Below are 20,090 nucleotides of genomic sequence, written 5' to 3' on the forward strand. Positions count from 1 at the left end.
ATATGTATAATAATCTTATACTTTTGTACAATACATTTCATGAATATTAAAACACGTCATTTTTTTAAGTAATTTATATTCTGGAATGATTTGTACTTGTATATTATTATAAATGTAAAGTAATTTATACATGATATTTACATCATATTGTTTATATTATGTGCATTAATTATCCTGTTAATATTAAACAAAAATTATTTTCGCTGTGCCCCATGTCATAGTCTTATCTCTTTATAATTAATCTTTAAGATACATAAAAATTGGTAGAACCATTCTCCCTATCATCAAACCATAGATTTATAGTTATATATTTTAATACGTAAATTTGTATATAAACTGGTTTTTAAAATCAGTATCCTTTAGGATATTTCTATTTTAGCATAAACATATCATTCTTCATAATAAAAAAATGTCTTTCGTTTCAGTTTACAAATTAAACTCTTCCCTCCAATTTAGCAATTGTATCATGCACATTTTCAATTACACTATAAATATAAGGACGTTCCATTGGATTAACTTTCAACATTGAAAGTATAAGTTTTTGCATATCCTGAAAATTTCAAAGCTGTATATATAGTATTCAACTTAGAAAAATATTCAAGTTTTCTTTTACTAAATACCTCATTGTAAGGGAAACTTTCAGCAAATGTGATATTTGCACTCATAACTGCTAATGCTACACTGTCTCCTCTTTCATAAACAATATCAAATGGTGACTTAAAATAGCACATAGCATAGAGAATACATCCTAAAGACTGAAGAAATAAGATACAGAAACAAATGATTTTGGAAAATGTATAATTTAGAAATAATGAAAAAATTACCCAAATGTCTGTCCTTTCGTCAACCATACAATAACTTTCAACATTAAACAATTCTGGGGCTCTATATGGCATGGAACATCTTTCAGCTGCAATATCCTCTAATGTCTTTGCAGCTTGAGAGCCACAAACTTTAACTCTAGCAGGAGCTACTGAACCTAAGTCCATAATTATCGGTACTAATCCATCACTAAGTAATATATTTGCAGTCTTTAAATCTCTGTGAGCCAGAGGTTCTGGTTTTGCTTCATGAAATGCTTTAACTCCTTCACAAATTTGTAAAAATATAGAAAGAATGTTCAATGCACTCATGTGATTATTATTTTTTGCTCTAATTTCTAACTCATCAGCCAGAGTACCATTCTAAAAAGAGCAAAGTGAATTATATAATTATATATATAAATAAAGGAAAAAATAAATTAAAACTTACACGATAATATGGCAAAACAAGTAGAGCCTCACTAGTGGCATTAATAACTGGATCTGCAGTTCCTTCATAAGTCGAGTCAATGCATTCTATAATGTTAGGATGCTTTAAAATTTGATGATATTCAATTTCTCTTATTGCTATTCTCTGGTCCTCTGGTCCATGGCAAATAATCTTTTTAATAGCATATTTCTTGTGTGTCACAGAATCTTCGACTAAATATACTGTGCTAAAGCCTCTAGAATTTAAAAAATTTAGGTTATATTGCTATATATTGTCATGCTCATTTCTGCATAATAACGTATAATTCTAAATTTCATAGATAAATAATCTCATTGTTCATAAAATCTTCTAATTTTACACAACTATCATAATATTATATTATTACTTTATTATATAAATACTTGCCCTTCTCCAAGATGTTCGCGTATAATGTATTTCTTGTTGTTTACCGTAATAGTTTCTTTTGCACAAATACATCCCATTTTAAAAATTAAACTCAATCCTAAGCTATTCATGGTTACTGTCTCATTACTTATATTTCAATAATAAAATGTTCCCGTCTTAAATTGAAAAGACATATTGTAACATTTGACATTCCACATCGTGCTAAGCCAGGTTTTCAGATCAGGTTAGTGCTAAGTTGTTATTTTCACGTTTGCAAATTTCAAACCGCACCTAAAATCAAAATCTTTTAAAATTCCTTCTTTCATTTTTTAAAACAATTGACACTAAACAGATTTATTCGATGAAGTAAAAAAATCAATTTTTTTTCCATATCAAATTTACTAAATCATTTTAAGTAAAAAATATAAATGACAGATTACTTATTTTTTACTAGAGAACAAGTAATTTTGGTAGAAAGGTGATATAAAGTAAAACAATGTGTGAAGAATGTCCTGCAGGATGCATAAAGGTATTGTCATAAAATTTTTAATATTTATCAAATACTTTTTAATAAAACGTTAATTTAATTAATAGCTGATTTATCTGATCGCTTGGGCTTTCATTTCAAGTTATTATCTTCAATGGGGAGAAAACGACGGAATAGTAGCTCCAATAGATGCTTCAGGTTGGGTTCCTGATGGTGCTTTTGCCAGGTCCTTTGATTAACTTAATGAAAATTAATAAACAAAGGATACAGCATGGTTTATAGCTAATATTAGACTTGTATCACATTTGAAATAAATACTAACTATTTATTGATATAGTCTCGTTTAAGCTTAAGCCTTATATAAATATATATGCATATATTCTAAATGATCAATTAACAGAGGAAGTATAATTTTTAAACATCATCAATAAAAAAATTGTTCTCAGTAACTCATACAATCTTATGTCGTCATTCTCAATCTAATTACTACTTTATTGGATGGCTTGATCTTCTAAGCATATATCTCTCATAATGATAGTCTTTTGATAATTACTCTTGCGATTTCGAGCTTTCTTCAAGTGCATTTATTTCGGGTTGAATCACAACGTCATTTTGCAACTGTGCCTTCCACATTTCACTATAAGCACCGCCAAATGCAATCAATTCTTCGTGCTTACCCCTTTCCACAATCTCACCGTCTTTTACAACGTAAATTTCATCAGCATGAATTATAGTAGACAATCTATGCGCTATTATAATTGTTGTTCTATCAATGCACACTCTATTTAGGGCTGCTTGAATATTGCGCTCCGTTTTAGTATCCAACGCACTAGTGGCTTCATCAAGTAAAACTATATTGGGGGCTTTTAATATTGTTCGGGCTATCGCTACCCGTTGTTTTTCTCCTCCACTTAATCGTAGACCCCTTTCGCCCACCTAAATCAAATAATTTATAGAAAATATTTTAATAGATATTGGTAATAATATAAAACCGAACCTGAGTTTCATAGCCGTTGGGAAAAGTGAGAATTTTTTCATGAATATCAGCACTTTTAGCTGCTGTGATCACATCCGCTTCCGGGGCATCAATACGCCCATATTGAATATTGTATTTTATCGTATTATTAAATAAGACTGTATCCTGTGGAACAACGCCTATCGAATTTCTTAAAGTCTGCTGCTGTACGGTTTTAATGTTCTGATCGTCAATTATAATCGCCCCTTGTTCAATATCATAAAATCGAAATAATAATCGCATTATTGTAGATTTCCCTGCTCCAGAAGGACCAACAAATGCAATAGTCTTTCCAGCTGGTGCTATAAAGCTTATATTTTTTAGCACTGTTCTTTCTGGAGTGTAACCAAAGGTTACATTGGAGAACTCTACTTGACCACGTTTAATTTGTAAAGGTCCAGCACCAGGGGCATCAATTACTTCCTGATCCTCTCTTAACAAATCAAACATGTTCTCCATATCGACGAAATTCTTTTGGATAGCTCTATAACAAAAATTAAATCCACATCCTTTGCTTCAAATAATTGCATATAAATATTTTACCTGTAATAAGTTCCAAACCAATTAAGAGGTACATAAAGCTGGACTATATAGCTCGCGAACAGCACATAATCACCAATGGTGAAATTATTTTCTTTATTGACCACCTACAAAATAAGTTGATACATTATTTTATTTTAAGCAATTTGCATTATTTAAAAAACTCAAACTTACCATGTGTAGGCAAAGTAAAGAACCTGCCAGTAGACCACTGCAAATAATTACATTCTGCAGTGTGTTTAAAATATTTAATGTGATTGCTGATTTCCATTCCTCAACTTGAAAATCTAAGATTGCTTTTCTATAACTTTCAACTTCATATATTTCTGCTCCATAATATTTAACAGTCTCAAAGTTTAACAAACTGTCCACACTACGTGCATTTTGGGCATTTGCAGCTAAATTCATTCTTCTTTGATATTTAGTTCGCCATTCAGTTACCAATATTGTAGCAGCTTAAAATAAGGAGTTTAAACAAACTACAATGCATGAAATACTAATATTAAAAAATAATGATGAATGCTTACCAATATAAAGGCTCATTGTAATGAATACAATAAGACCAAACCACTTATTAAATGCACTTACAAAAAACACAATTGCTATTATAATATCAACAATAGTAGGGACAATGGAAAATAGAATATAATTTAGCAGATTATTAATAGAATCAGTGCCACGGTCCATAACCTTAAGTACTTCTCCTGTTTTTCTTTGAAGATGCCACCGTAAACTTAGGCTATGTAAATGCCTACAAATGACTAATATTAAGTTATGGTCTAAAAAGGAATATTTAAAACTTAATAATGTAATACCTGAATAATTCTATTTCAATTTCACGAGTTGTATATTGTTGTATACGAATCCATAAAAATGATCTTAAATTGTTTAACACTCCCATTCCACCAGTACCCCCACCTTGTAAAAATTTAAAAGCTACATATATAAGAACAAGATCCCATCTGAAAAAAGAAAAAAGCATTTATATTATAAAATGATATTAAATAAGTAAAATACATTAGATAGTAACTAAATTATGAAGGTACCTGAAATCATTAGGAAAATCAGTTACACTGTCTACAATATTCTTGTTATAAATTGGTACAAAAAGATTTATTGCACGTCCTCCTATGAGTAATCCAAAGCAAATTAAGACTCTAAATTGTAGTAAAAGAGATTTTGGCCATAAAAATGGGGCTAAGGTTTTAATCTTGTACCAGGCATTCTGCCACGTAGAAGCATTATCATCCATTCTCTATAATACAACAGAATTAGTTGTTCAATACATTGATATACATTAAATTGATGATTTATTTTTGGACTTACACCTTGATAGTATCTAGACCTTGAAGAAGGGCCATTGTGAAATGATGTATATCCAGAATTTGGGTAACTAGATATTCCTGGTGCTCTTAGACCAATAACAAAAATCAATAAACTGCTTACATAGCGAAGTACAAACAGAGCCATTTCAATTTGATCAGTACGTCTGTAAATAGAGTGCTATAAATAAACTTAATCTTATTTTAGATGCTGCAATACCCATTTAACTTTTTCTACTCACGAATTAAGATGGAACCACCATTCCAATTTTCCAATATTAATAAATACAAGATTTTCATTAACAAACGCCAAAGTCCAAAAACCTAACAAAACAATACCATGACCACGAGGTGGCACACTGGGTAATAATTTATGTCTTTCAACACTTAATATATGAGCTGAATAAGGATAGACACTTATTGTCAATATTGTTGATAAAATCTGTATCAATAAAAATGTTTCAATTATTCAACTAATTCAAATTTTATACATTTTAATGGTTCAAACTAGACATATCTTACCATATATCCATAAACTCGTTTGTCATCTAATACTGTGGCTTGTAATAACATTCTCCATATACTTAATACGGGTACAAAGTATAATAAAAATCTCTGTAAAGCATATAATTTGCTTTTTGACAATAAATCATTGGAAATTGGTGTTCCATATTTTTTGTACATCCAAAGTTGAAATGATCCAAAGATTATCAAGTACAGAAATATTATGCTTGAACTAACTGTATCCATAAAACATTTTGATAAACCATGATTTACCCATATTTCAGCAAAGGTAATATTTGGTGGGCAATAAGTAATTGTTAAATTCATTATGTTATGTTGTACAAATTATTTAAAATAAAATAAAAGAGTAGTTCTGTTTAATTCACATCAATCAAAAACTTTTCTTTTTTGGTAATTTTACTAATTACAGCAAATGTTTAGAACTGGATAATTTTCTGTAATAAAAAGGTGTAATGGCAGTTGAACAAACTTTCATATAACATGAATCAGTATTATTTAACATTTGCGCTTATCACTAATAAAGTACCATAAATGTCGATCAGTTACAGTCAGGTAAGATAAAGATAACAATCATGATTAAAAAAATAAACAATATCCCGTTACAAGATTTGCATAATTTCAATGTGATACTTCAATTATGATTAATATTTTACAAATTTTAAGGAAGGCTATCAATGTATAACATTTTGCTTACCTTTTTAAAAATGTATTGTCACGCATAATCTGCATGATTTGAGTGCGAAGTTTGAAGCTATTGCCTAACACATAATTCAATTGATTCCTTAACCCCAAAATTAAAATGAATTTACCTAAAAATGATGCACAATATAAGTTCGTCAAGCAAAAGAACAAAGTATTTAATCAGAGAATTATTTTATAAATAATACAGATATTATATATTACTTTTGAGTTAGTACTTGACGTTTTAGGATTTAGTGTGTAGCATATCGTGTTTACCGGATGTGTAAATGTGTAGTGTGATACGAAATCTGAACCACTGAACTGTGTGGTTAAATATTATATGTATGTATATGTGTACTACATAAATCTGTTTTTCTATTGGTAAATCGCGGGTGACGATCGACTTGACGAGGAGAAACTGCACTGCACTCTCTCGACTCTCACACACTCACACGTGAGTACTGGGTATGCAAGCGCGTGTAATATTTCTAACCTAAATTTTTTTATTTTTAAGGATAAAACGCAAAATTTAAATAAAAGGAGATGGGCAAAAACAATAGGCACAAGAAGAATTTAAAATCGGAAAAGGCAAAAGTTAAATTGAAAGCAAAGAAGGCTACCCGTTTACCGAAAGGTCTTAATGTGACAGATACTTCATTTAAAGTGAAAAAAATTATTATTAAAGAACAGCTAAAGCATCAAGATGACACAGAAATTCTCAGTAGAAGAAAGCTTAATGTAAAAGTATGTTTTCATGATAATGATATGATTATTAAATTATCTTCTCCTCTTTGCACATTGTACATAAAATTTTGTTTTTCATTAGGATTTGTTATCACGTCTGCAGCACCATAACTCAACAGTTCGTCAAGAAGCAGTAAAAGAATTGAAAGAAATTCTGTCACAGCATTCACCAGAGATTTTAAGCTCCCAGTTTTCTTCATTGCTACAAGGTGTTTCTGCTTTGTCTCTTGATAAAGAAAAGAATATTCGAAGAGACTCATTAAAAGTGCTGAGTCTGATTCTCAGCCCTACTTCTAAGGATCAGTTATATCCATTTTGTGATATATTAATTTCTTATTTAAAATGTGCTATGACTCACATAGATACAAATATAAAGGAAGATTCTCTGTTATTTTTGGATGTACTGGCCCAAAATTGTAATGATGTGCTTGCTCAAAATAGTCTGGGAATTTTACCATGTTTCCTGGACATGATTTCTAAGCTACACACTGAAATAAAGCCAGGTAGACAATTAACAACAACCTTGAATTCTAAAAATACTAGTGTTAAATGGAGAAATAAAGTATTAGAAAGGCTGAATACTATTTTTAAATCAATTTTAATTTACAATAGGCCAGAAGAAAATCTAAGTGCCTTGAAAAATGTTATAAATGCAAATGAAAATAGCATACAGTATTTGCCTATTTATCAATGTAACTATTTTGATATTTGTAAAATAGATTTCACAAAGAATATATATTCCATGGATTTAAATTCTAAAGAAATTTTCAGCAATGAAGAATTATACAAATACATTAATTTATTAATGCCATTGATGTTTGATAGCTGGATAGAAGTACTTCCAACTGACAAGCATAGGAATAGTATAGGAACCATAATAAATAGTGAAGCAGCAGTTTTACTTACTAATATTATTGAAATAATACAATCAATATTAAAATATATGGAATTAGTAAGTCTTGATAGTGATTACAACATTATGCAATGGTTTAAGGATACTTTTCAACCAGCATTTGTAAAAAACTTTTTTCTGAAATTTCCATATAGTAAACAAACAGTACATGAAAGAAATGTTAAAAGACAGGAAGATTTTAACACAACAGAAAATACTGAAAAATGCTTATATGACAATTTAGCAGTCTGTCATATTTATATTTGGCTTGTAATTGTAAACTCTAATCACTTTATTCATGATACAGAAAAGCAGCAATGCATTGAGATTGTAAATTATTTAATTGGTAATTGTACTTTTTTCTGTAAATGAGTAAGATTTATAATTGAAAAGTACATTTATTTGACACAAACATTTTATTTCAGATAGGGTTGAAAATTGGACCAGTACACAAATGAAAGATATTGTTCAATTGTCTCATGTCATAAATATTTTATTTCTAAGAGCAAGTAAAATTTTGTATAAAAATAATATTAATTTGGGAAGCTTACTACGTGCTCTCACGAGAGCAATTAAAAAACAGCAAAAACTACAGAAACCCTCACAATTAATTGCAACTAGCATATTTTCTTTGCTTAGTAATATCATTAAGAATAATACTTTAATAGAGTTGCACAAGTGAGCAAACAATTATCTTTTTATTAAATTTTATGTTAAAGGTAGTTGCGTATTAATGATTGATATTTTTTTTAGTGAAGAAGCGTTCAAGGAGTATATTCTAACTTTGCCGGATTTACTTTTACAGCCAAAAATTCACGATACAACAATAGAGATCATCAACACTGTTGTATTAAGATATAGAGAGTGGATCCAAGATAGATTGATTGAAAAGCAAGAAAATATTATTAGTAAGTTTTTATTATGAAGCCAAACGATACAATAATTACAAAACTATGATCAATTATTAATGAAGTTTATTAATTTTCAGAGAATTCTAAAGAAGTGAATATTATTGGATCTTCAGATGATAAACAGTCACGACTTACCATATGTAATTTATTTTATTTTTTAAATGGACAATTATATTTTTAAATGCTCGTCTCTTTTATGTACACATTTTATCAGCAGCATAATAAATTGCCATTTAAAATCGTCTTTAAATAGATTTAGGAATTTATTTCGTATGTTATAAAGTTTATGCGGCAATCACATCGTTTATCACATTTTAATATTAAGGAATACTGTTTATAGCGTTAACAAATTGTGTAGTAACTTTTTTTCTAAATACTCTTCTTTAAAATCTAGTAATAATGTTTACATTCGTTTGAATTGCATCGTCTGGTTCAAATGCCGGATTATCGGCACCGCAGTAATTATGTTTTGCGTTTCTCGATTTTTCATCGTTCTCTCGATTTTGTGCATAATTTTTATCGGACGTATAAGCTACTTTGCTCATACTCTCTACACTAGGCGTTACGTGTAAAACTGGCAATTCTAAACTCAATTTCGGCCAGATTTGATCGTGCTTTAATTCGTGCTCGATCCTTAAATACTGTTTCTTAGATTTTTCGGGTCTATAAAATCTAGATTTCAATTTTTTTTCGAACCAGTACTCAATAATAAAATTTTCGACGAACATGCAAATGACAAAATTGGCAAATGCAAAGACCAGAATTAGGATTCTCCAGTCATTGGCCGGAGGTAGCATTAGTTGCAGAAGATCTATGATCCATTGCGCAGGATATACAGTGATATAAGCGGAAATGATTACTAATAAAATAATCGAAAACAAAAAGGCCTTATTCGTATAGATAGTTTGCCTGTACGGTTTTCCTCGAGAAAACACAATCGCCATGGTTATATATTGAAACATTGACACGCAATAAACGGAATAATTTTCATAACATGTATATCCGATTTCACTGGTTGATGTAAATGGTTTAAACCATGAAAATGTTCGAACTAAGTGGTATGGAAGAGTTTGGAATACCAGCATTATCATCATCTGGGTCGTCAAAGAGAACAGTGGCACAAAACTTAGTAAACTGGTCATTGGTGGTTCTGGGGTTAGTTTTCCTTGAAAAGCCTTAGTTTTGCCGAAGAACGAGGCGAAATTCACGATCAAACAGATATCAATAAAGAGAAATTCAAGATCTGTCAAGTTTGAGTCGATGGAATATAAAATGATAACAGATAGGAATTCTGTCAAAGAATAAGTGACCATAAATTTAAATATTCCAAAGGAGGTGACGAGTGCAGCTCGACCTTCGCGAATAACCTTTGGTACGCAAGTGATGTCAGGTACCCTAGATGTAAAAGGACTAGCAACACTAAAAGAAAAATTATTTGATCAGTTTTCTGTAGTATTAAGAGTTTACAGTTACTATATATATATATATTTTACCTGGATTCAGCCTCGGAAAGAGATACTCCAGCATGTGCGGCTCTTAAAGCACCACAATCGTTAGCTCCATCTCCGCACATTACTAGCGAATAAGCATCGTTACAAAATAGCATGCTTTAGTTATTTTACAACAATGGCGAAATTATTCCTGTATACTCACCTACGTAATATCCAAGCTGCATTAATTCTACCACCAGCTGTTGCTTTTGATCACTGCCCATTCTGGCAAAAATGGCCCCACGCACACAGATCTTTGGTAAAATATCTGGATAATATTCCCGCAATAATTGCCAAGTAGTCCCAGTCAATGCAAATCTGTATTTGGTGAGTTGTGGCATACCTTTCTCCAAATCTTGTACAATAGAAGCTGAAAACTTTTTATTTTTCATACTCTGCAAAAATTCTCAGATGAGTTACAAATATATTTAGTGAAAAATATTAAATGGAATATGAAAAATCAAAGTAAAATTGTACCAATCTTGGAGATATATCTTGAGTATTGAAAAATAATGCGGGCCGGGCCTTTTCACGCTCGAGAATTACAGTTACATCTATTACGGTTTCTTGAGGGGATAGAATACCACATTCTTTTGCTACGCTGACTGCCGTTTGAATATTGTCTCCTATTATTAAAGGAAAAATGTATTGCATTGCATTAGAATGCATTTTTTCACGAATAATTGAGTAAATTACCAGTTATCATTAAAACGTGCATTTCAGCTTTTCTCAGCTCAGCAATAACTGGAATTGTGGGCTCTTTTAATCGATTTTCCAGTACAATTAAACCCAAAAATTCTAAATTTTGCTCAACAACATCCCGTGATAGTTTCCTTACCTGAGTATTGAAAAAAATCATTACTTCTAAGTAACTAATATAATGTAATACTAGGAGGATAATTGCTACCTCGCTGTAATCGCACTGAATGGTTGATTGAGCCATGGCTATCACGCGATATCCTTGCTCAGTATAGCGTTTCAAGGCGTATATAATATCTTCAGGTATACTCTCTGGTTTACTCAAGCTAAGAATCATTTCTGGAGAGCCTTTCGTATAAACTTTAAAACTATCAAAATTTGATGAGTGAACGATTACTGACATTCGTTGCAACGAGCTAGAAAATTGAAATTGCTGAATAATGCCTATTTCAGAGATTTCATTCCGATTTTCCGTGGGATTATTGCCAGGAGGTAGTTTCACGATTGCAGTGATCAGATCATTGTACTTGTTAAAGTGTTTTTGATCAATTTCCTCAAATATCCATTCGGTACTTTCAAACATCTACAAATAATTCAGAAGTTAATGAAAGGTTAAAAAGTAATAAAGGCAAATATTTGTACGTTTGCCTATACTTTAACGTCTAAGGGGTCACCGCAGAGTTTCCCATCGATAATCGTTAGACTGTGACAAACCAGCATTCCCTCAAATAGAGGATGATTTTTTAATTTTGGTATCTCTCTTTCAGCTTGACTAAGAATGCCATTTGTGTTTGGCACAATACCCCACATATCCAATCCATCCTCCGTCAATGTACCAGTCTATCATATGCAATAAATATTTATGAACTCATAAATTTTGATTGGAAGAAAAAATAAATATTCTTATCTCGAGCAGTTCCATAAATCTTGATCGATAAACACATACCTTATCGAAGCAAACACAATTTATACTACCAGAGACGTTTATAACTCTATTATTTATACAGTATATTTGCGCACATTTTAAACGCGCTTGAGCGTACAATTTTCCTACTGTCATAGCCGCTGGTAATGCTGGAGGTATGACAATTGTAATGATGTCCAAAGCTTTTATAGCAATGTCACTTGCTGTTATACCTCTCGATGCCTATGAAGAATTATTGAGGATGAAAAGAGGCCTTTGTTAAACAAAATAATATTAAGTTCAGGATATACTCTACCTTGGTAACAACTGTATATATAAAACCAAGAGTAGCGATGAATGCTAAGATGCCAATGAACTTGTAAGAATCCTGATCGAACTTGAAGTCTGCTGGGGGTGGATACAAGATTGCTGCGACCAAAGCACCTCTGCTAGTCTGCAAACCAGTCCTGATGACTCTTGCCAGAACTGGCTTACCTCCGTACTGCCTGATGATGGCCATTCTCAATCGTTTATCGAACCCCGTACTGATTACACTTACAAAACACATGCAAACATCTCACCTTGTCTGAATTATTATAGTTCCACTGAACAGCGTGTGATGCGAGCAATTCTTGGGATCGTATAGAATATGCTGACTCGATAAGGGTGTTTTCATTACTGGTACAGACTCTCCTAAAAAAAAAAAGAATTCATGAGTTCCTATTTACAAATATTATTATTCATAATTAATAATCCTGAAGAATTCTACCTGTTAGCATGGATTCGTTTACTATGCAAGTTCCTGTTAGGAGAACCGCGTCGCAAGCTACGGTCCCTTGATGCTTTGGTAACTCGATTATGTCTCCTGGTACCAAATCCTTGCTGGATATATTCTCAAACGTTCCAGAATCCCTCAGTACTCGTACAGTCTCCGATTGCGAGCAAGCAACGGTTTCTCGTAGTTTCATTTGATTCTGATACCAGTAAAAAAAAAAGAAACAATAAATTGACTTTTGAAACTGACTCTACGATTAGAAATTCTTACCTTACGAGTTTGTATAACAGAGCTGGCTGTTCCAAATAGCGACATACATATTATCGCAGCAGTGTAATAATAATATCCCTCGGCTAACCAGACGCAAAGGGTGAAGATTTGGAAGATATAAAAAGGATTCAGGAATTCCAGTACCAGTAGCAGCAATACATCTTGCACAGGTATCACAATCTCATTGTTCCCATAAACAATTCGCCTGTGTGATTGAAATAAGAATTACTTTTAACTTACACGTTAAAATTAAGAAAGAATTTAGAAAAATCTAATTATTACCTCAGGAGCTGCTCCTGTTTGGTTAAACCTTGACCATTTCCCATATGCAACTCAGAGCATATCCTATACTTATCAAAACCCACCAGTCTGGAAAATACATTCTGCGTTACGTCCCACACGTAACACTGTTTTTTACACCAAAAGGCTCTATATTCTGGAACTTGGCACCTCGTTCCATTTTCCAAGTTGATGTCCATCCACTTTCCTCTGATTTTCTCTAAGAGATCCTCATCCACACTGTCAAGAATCGAACGTAGAGATTTCACGCTACAACAGAGAAAAATAAGAGAAAAACTCGACATCTTTTATATAAAATTTTGTTTCATTCTATTAATAGACCGAACAAAAAAATTTAGAAATACGAATGATTCGTCAAGTTTTCAATTCACCCTCAACTCACCTAAAATTCTTTGTTGATACGATCTTAATCTTCTTCACAAAGTATGATTTGTATTTTCCCTGGTAGTCGTCCTGCGTGAACAATTATTCTTGTATATTTCTCATTGTCTTAGAAATAAGTACAGATTTATGAATCATGATCTGGAAATTTGTCACGTGGCAGTATACTCTGACAAGTGTCTATTGAATCTAGTAGCTATGTAGCGTGAATCTTACGATTATAAGAAGCTTCGTTGCACGTTCCAAAGGGCACTTTTTGTGGGTCGCATAGAGGTAAAGGTGTGGATACCAGTGGAAGAACAGCCTGACAATTCCGACGGTCACCACGAACGAGAGGTAAGTCAGGAAAGTCGCCAGCCAACTCCTCTCGTATCCATGCACTTGCTAAAATATACAGGAACCTTTGAAAAATTGACTATGCTCCTAAAACTAATTATTCCATCAATTTCCATAATCTTAAATTTATTATAATTATTCCTGAGTAAATTCCTCTTTTACAAATCTCTTTCTACTATTTTTCCTCACGTACCATATCATCATCCTGACCGGAAGTGATCTTCTGCCATTGAATTTCAAGTTTATCATTGGTCTTCAGCCCTAAAATCAGAACGAATTTTACATTAATCATTGATTATTCAGGATCCCCAAGGTTATTACTAATCCTAACGACGTTATAATTGCAACTTCAACGATTATGCATCTCTCGTTGCATAATAATCGAGGCTTCCGAGGATAATAAAAAAAATAATAAAAAAGCAACGTCGGTACCGGAAGTATATCTGGTGGGTGCGGAACAATTAACAAAGGTTATAACAAGGGACGGAAGCTACAAGGAATCTTTCCAGAGAAATTTTCCGGAGGAAACTTTCACCTTGGGCAAAACTTTCGCGAATTGATATGCCTGGAAATAATTTCGAAAGCAACCGTGAAGAATTATGATAAGGTTGATTAATAATGACAGTAATAAGGATTGATATCAAAAACCGGTTACGGATTGGTATTATTGCATCAGCTAAACAAATCCGATTGCAAAATCAAACGTCGAAAAGGATATTAACCTAAATAGGGGGTGAAAGGATTATCATCGCAGACATTGAGTCGCCATAATAAATATACTAAAGATAGCATACTGATGTAGTATAACTAAATGAATTAGCTTTGTTCTTGGCCGAATTAAAAAAAGTTCCATTATGAGTGATGAATAAGAATTCATCGAGTTTTGCAATTGCATGGCCTCCTCGATGCATCGGAATTGCTTGCTGAAGAAATATTTTCAACGCTTATTATGTTTTCAAAGATAATCGCCCCAGTGTTATCGAGTCATCAGACGAGTCTAGATCGCAAGGACATTTAATGCGCATGCTCGCATAACGCTGCAAACTTTTGCGATTTATGGTTTAACAATTGATAAGAGCAGAGATATAATTTGTTTATGTTCCTCCCTCGCTCTTCACGCCTCGACAATGAAACAATGGAATTATTTTAAATTATTATTTCCTCCAAGCTCCTATTAAGTATTTTTGCTTATTTTATTGCAACCGCAGAAATCCCTTTTTTCGTTACCATTGATATCGTTCATAACTGATTCGATTCGACTGATCCCAGGCAATTCTGTTTTTGTCGAGGAAATTGGAGATATCTGGAAAAAGGAAAATCATGGATTTAATTAACAATAATTAGATATCGATTCTTTGTGATATAAGGGGTAATCAAGTTTATACATATACATATATATATATATATATATATATAATTATGGATTCGAAGGTATCGGGAATATCGCAACGGTGTCTTTCTCTATACAACACTCCATAGTATTACTAGGCGGAACAAGTATTACGAAATATATCCTGCCACGGGCAATTACTGACCGTGCACTTGAATTATACAAATTTGGCGCAATCTTGACCAATCAAGTGAGAGTCACTGCAAGCTTTTGCAATCGGCTTACAGTTAAACAAAACGCTGGGAGTTTGATTAACAATAATTCATCCTGATTGGAACTTTAATTATCTCGGCCAATCGTACCTAGGAAGCTTGTCTACTTAAGATTATCACTATATATATATATATAGCTACAATTAACCATATAATTTTTTATAGAACTTTATAAATTTTTATAAATTCACATCTCTCCTCTATAACGATTATGTCACTGCTACTGGGCGAATCATGATAAATTGGTGCTTGATTGGTGCGTTTTCAACGAAAATTATTTAATATATCACAGAAGAGCTTTCTATAGATAAGTGTACTTCAAGCACTGTTTTAAGCATTGTCGCGACAATCCTAACAAAGTAATTGATATTAATTGCATAATCATCGAATATCGCTGGGAAATCTCACTCGTATAAACAAGCTTAATGGTATCGCAGATTGGTGTCAGAGATTGAGAAAAAATAGATGGAAATCTTTTTATACTTGATTAACCACATTAGTGCCATATAAATAATTAATCCCTTATTGATAACAGTGGCCTTTTTCTTCAGCTCATAAATGAAACATTTCAGACTACTTTTTTTCTCGCTTTTTCAGATTATTGGTATCATGAATATTGTTGGACTCTGTGTGATCTCTCAACTTCGCATTACCTCGTGTAAAAAGCTTTTTCAGCTTACTCCAATAAATGTATATTGTTCGGTTTGACGCAATATCGATGATTCACAGGTGAAATTGTTCCTCGTCCTTTCGTTGATTATCTCTCCTGTATGATTGTTTCAATGTAGTCGACAGGTGGATTTGCACATCACTCGAGTTTCGCTAATTGCAATGTTGGAAGGTTTTATACGCAGGGGCGATGCCACCACGATCCTCCTTAGGATCTCAGCATTCCCAAACAAAACGGCAACGTCCACCGCGGAAGTCAACGGTTCTCCCTTCTGAAATTTCGTACAAACAAAAGATCAATTTTCTAATTAAATATAATAATTAAAATAAACTTAATTAACATCAACAAATTCTCATGCGAAGCCTAGCAAATTATTAAAACTTGAACAATGACTCGAATGCTTTAAAAAATTTACCAATTGTTTTTACAAAAAACAGAAAGGTAATTATACAAGTTGTTTATTTTGTTCTCTATAAATTGATGTATTTGAATAAATATTGAGTTTATTGCGCAACGAAGTGCTTTAATGAGAAATAAAGTCATATAATATTAAATTTGAAATACACAGAAAATTAAACGTATTATTACTCTGTCAAGCAAACATTTAGTAGGTAAATAAGAAAAATGAAGATTCTTTCCGGTCATTTCGTAGATATGTAGATAAAGGTTGACAGTAAGCCAAATGTGATATTACGCTTTGCACGCGTAATTGCTTCTAGTTGCAATGCCAACTACATAGTGCTTGCATTTGTATGCGCACTGGTAACGAAACGTTCTCGTGCCAGGACAAGGTCACAACGAATTAGACGAAAAGAAAATTTTCACCGTTACATTACTCATCGACATTAACATTTCGTATAATCATACGATATCCAGTCTTTCTCCTGCACGATATATCTGCCAAGAGTAAAAAAGCTCTATTTCTAAAAAGAAAGTTTCATTTTTATTGTCATATGGTATAACGTCTAATCTACTTTAAATAGCACGAGGTGGCAATTCTTTAAGAAATTAATCCAGTAAATATAAACTAATCCAGAGGTGATAAGACGAGTGATAAGAAGGTTGACCGAGAGCTTTGATCAATTTTTTACGAAAGAGAAAAAAAGAGGCAAATTATCGACAGAAGAGAGAAAGAAAGATTCGTTGATAAGAATCGTTGCTTAGCAGTCTTAAAACACACCTGTTCTGCACAGAGCACAGCACTATACTGTCAGTAATGTGTATTTCGAACTAGTGGTTTCGCCTGTCAACTCGAATTTGCCCCTTCCTCACTTTATATCCTTCCCCCATGTTATAAGCTCCCTCCATTTGTAATCCATTGATTCGTAAGTTCCGATAAAAAGTTCACCTGGGGACCCCGAGTAAGAGGAATCCCCTTTTTACAGTCTTTGCAGGAGACTGATAAGATGAACGTATATATACTACATATAATATTATAATATTGACAGGGGTAACCCTGAGCAATCAAATTGATCAAATCATTGAACAGACTTGATTCTAATAATAATTATTTTTTTTTACATTCCTCTGCAATATTTCTTCTGTCTTGATTGAGACGTGTGTTTTCCGATTCCTTTTCGTTCCACTTTTCTTCTTATTATTCCACCAGCTCGTATCTATGGTTTCTTTCAAACTCGCAACTCCCCCGCTTTTAGCGTCGTTACAACGTAAAGTTTACCAACTGCTAATCCAAACACGGTTGCATTCCACTTACTTAGGATACTTCTGTCAAATTCGCTTTTGTGTAGTATTTCCTATTAGTATAGTCGATTAGTTGATTAGCGCTCTCGAAAAGAACTTACAGTATCAAGGGCCAGATAAATGTTTTTCTTAATACACCTAGTGGAGGGAAATTACGATTACTTAGAAGTGCTGACCATTCAGGATCCTGGAATCACTGTAATATTCTTCTCATTCTCAGTGAACTCTCCTGGCTTATTACTCCAGCAAGACTCTGTAAGGATTAAACAAAAAATCAGTTGCATATCATTCTAACATTGTATATAAAGAAAAATCATATAAATTATGGTATATATAAGTTATTCCATTTATTGCTTGAAGGATACTCAACCATAATCTTTCTACTGATAATATTTTCCATTGGAGAATATACATTTTGATTAATGATAACTTGTTAAATTGAAATGAAAAATTTTCGGGCCTACTCTTAATTAATTTTGTTGGTCTTTTAGAAGGATTCAAGGATTTGCCTCTATGCAAATTCCTGTAAGTTCATTTTTTGTGATTTTGGAGTTTAAAGGGTTACAAATGTTAAAAGAGTACCTTTGGTAATTTCGATGGCAAAAATTCAAAGTTTTTAACATGGCATTTATTGGAAAAGAACATTTATTCCTGTTATAATTGATAGCGTATTATTAAGTGCTTACCAGGCATAAGTACCGTTAGCTCTATTATAGCTTTATACAACGCGCCTTCTTAGCTATGAATGAGTCGGGGTCTTCTACATTTACAGATCACAGTTATTAATGACATATCTAGAGATATATATGCCGAAATAGAAAGAAATATATTTACAATTATTATATTAAAATATTGAATAAATTATTATAAAATTAAATAAAATAATTCAAAATTATTACAAATTTAGGTAAAGACGATAATTTCAATGCCATTGATAATTTATTATCAGCGTGTAGTACTCACGGTTATATTATAAGTTTGAAAATATTTGTTCACATTCGAGATGTTAAAAAAGTGGGTCCCCGGTGTACGAGGAAATGCTGATAATATACATGTGTTAGAAGACCAAAGTACGTATCTTCAAGCACGTTTCCGCTCAAACGTTATCACGAGATGACTATCAATGTCGTATTTCAATTAGTTTTGCTACATTTGTATTAATTGTAACGTAGAAGGTGTGGCCATACGTATAATATCAGCAGCGCAGTTGTGTTAATAGAAAAAAATATCATTTCGATCTCTCTTAATCTTATTTCGGTAGAGTCTTGATGAGAGTTAAGAGAATAGATAAGTGTAAAACGGTTCTTTTCAAGGAAATATCGGTGCTTCGAATAAATTATATGATAAATACAAATAAGGTACAATCGGCGTATTAGTAAAATAAAGGAAAAATTATAAAGTAGGGTGTACTGAAAACGTGATTAACTGGAAATGGCTGGATTAGACCAGTACCAAGGCTGCATTAAAGTATGAATGTATTTACTGCTTATTTTCTTGCAATGTATAGCCTTCTAGAAACTTTTTAACTGCAATCTATACCGAGGCTCCATAACGCAGCACCTCCTTCGAGTCCTTTCTATCCCAGTTTACTGAATAATTATATAGCGCCTCATTTAAGGAATGGGAATTGATCATTTCTGCAATTCATATTCATGTACGACTCTGAAACACAAATTTACGTTAAAGATTCGATCTAAGTAGGTGTTGCGACTGATATAAGATACTGTTTTGCAAATGTTTTTCATTTTATCGCATTATTACTTTTCGTGTTCCATGAAATCTGTGGATGAATCACTTTGAGCAAAAAGTTTTGATCAATTGACGCAATCTCAACGAGTCCAGCATTGGATAATCCGTTTCTAGAGATTATACTAAAAAAAACTTTGGTAATAGAAAATTAATAACATGTTTTTTAGTACAAGTATTTGAAGCGTAAAGTTTTTTTCTATTATAAATTAAATTTTATTTTCATCGCGAATAGCGAATTCGCTATCTCAGCTTTATAGATAAACTCATTGGATTAGACAATCTGCCTAAATGCCCCAGCCTTGTCACAGGGGAGATGCCCAGACAGAGGCTCGTATCATTTTCATAGGTAATTTGTTCATATTATAAACGGGAGCCGGACATTAAGCAATATAAATCTGTGATGTAGAATAATCTGGACGAACTGGCTGAAAATGTTTTATTCAAAATGATTACCAGGACCA

General features: G+C 32.4%; 4 protein-coding genes across 8 annotated transcripts; 1 reads left to right on the top strand and 3 right to left on the bottom strand.

The window, feature by feature from the left end:
- Positions 1-86: 86 nt before the first annotated feature.
- Positions 87-2,482, bottom strand: LOC136779773 (serine/threonine-protein kinase 16). Its single transcript, XM_066737555.1, has 6 exons — positions 2,445-2,482; positions 1,657-1,926; positions 1,252-1,486; positions 825-1,184; positions 621-755; positions 87-550 (listed from the first exon to the last, which is right to left on the bottom strand). Exons 2-6 carry the CDS (start codon positions 1,764-1,766, stop codon positions 434-436), a joined length of 957 nt encoding a protein of 318 aa, XP_066593652.1. The 5' UTR covers positions 1,767-1,926; positions 2,445-2,482; the 3' UTR covers positions 87-433.
- A 178-nt stretch (positions 2,483-2,660) lies between these two features.
- Positions 2,661-6,545, bottom strand: Hmt-1 (ABC transporter ATP-binding protein/permease Hmt-1). The gene is made up of 12 exons (XM_066737551.1): positions 6,428-6,545; positions 6,219-6,333; positions 5,522-5,958; positions 5,242-5,441; positions 5,004-5,166; positions 4,724-4,932; positions 4,493-4,639; positions 4,205-4,428; positions 3,852-4,132; positions 3,681-3,784; positions 3,120-3,621; positions 2,661-3,058 (listed from the first exon to the last, which is right to left on the bottom strand). The coding sequence occupies exons 3-12, from the start codon at positions 5,828-5,830 to the stop codon at positions 2,672-2,674; spliced, it is 2,526 nt and encodes an 841-aa protein (XP_066593648.1). The 5' UTR covers positions 5,831-5,958; positions 6,219-6,333; positions 6,428-6,545; the 3' UTR covers positions 2,661-2,671.
- Positions 6,538-8,996, top strand: LOC136779771 (testis-expressed protein 10 homolog). Of its 2 annotated transcripts, XM_066737553.1 has the most exons (6): positions 6,538-6,659; positions 6,720-6,949; positions 7,032-8,187; positions 8,267-8,519; positions 8,595-8,749; positions 8,830-8,996. In XM_066737553.1, the coding sequence occupies exons 2-6, from the start codon at positions 6,749-6,751 to the stop codon at positions 8,931-8,933; spliced, it is 1,869 nt and encodes a 622-aa protein (XP_066593650.1). In that variant the 5' UTR covers positions 6,538-6,659; positions 6,720-6,748; the 3' UTR covers positions 8,934-8,996. The 2 variants fall into 2 exon arrangements, with proteins under 2 accessions (XP_066593650.1, XP_066593649.1); XM_066737552.1 differs by lacking the exon at positions 6,538-6,659 and having other exon boundaries at positions 6,674-6,949.
- Positions 8,742-20,080, bottom strand: LOC136779769 (polyamine-transporting ATPase 13A3-like). Of its 4 annotated transcripts, XM_066737546.1 has the most exons (22): positions 19,642-20,080; positions 19,364-19,542; positions 17,982-18,133; positions 17,360-17,904; positions 16,163-16,450; positions 15,135-15,210; positions 14,101-14,168; positions 13,788-13,955; positions 13,573-13,643; positions 13,173-13,439; positions 12,891-13,095; positions 12,615-12,819; positions 12,427-12,538; positions 12,162-12,351; positions 11,888-12,088; positions 11,596-11,781; positions 11,150-11,524; positions 10,939-11,080; positions 10,720-10,868; positions 10,406-10,637; positions 10,246-10,327; positions 8,742-10,171 (listed from the first exon to the last, which is right to left on the bottom strand). In XM_066737546.1, the coding sequence occupies exons 6-22, from the start codon at positions 15,148-15,150 to the stop codon at positions 9,136-9,138; spliced, it is 3,705 nt and encodes a 1,234-aa protein (XP_066593643.1). In that variant the 5' UTR covers positions 15,151-15,210; positions 16,163-16,450; positions 17,360-17,904; positions 17,982-18,133; positions 19,364-19,542; positions 19,642-20,080; the 3' UTR covers positions 8,742-9,135. The 4 variants fall into 4 exon arrangements, with proteins under 4 accessions (XP_066593643.1, XP_066593645.1, XP_066593644.1 ...); XM_066737548.1 differs by lacking the exon at positions 15,135-15,210; XM_066737547.1 differs by having other exon boundaries at positions 19,364-20,080.
- Between the last annotated feature and the right edge of the window lie 10 nt (positions 20,081-20,090).

The sequence above is a fragment of the Prorops nasuta genome, unplaced genomic scaffold, assembly GCF_024137725.1.
Source record: "Prorops nasuta isolate Cenicafe-Biocafe unplaced genomic scaffold, Cenicafe_Pnas_1.2 PNAS00017, whole genome shotgun sequence".
Classification (NCBI taxonomy): domain Eukaryota; kingdom Metazoa; phylum Arthropoda; class Insecta; order Hymenoptera; family Bethylidae; genus Prorops; species Prorops nasuta.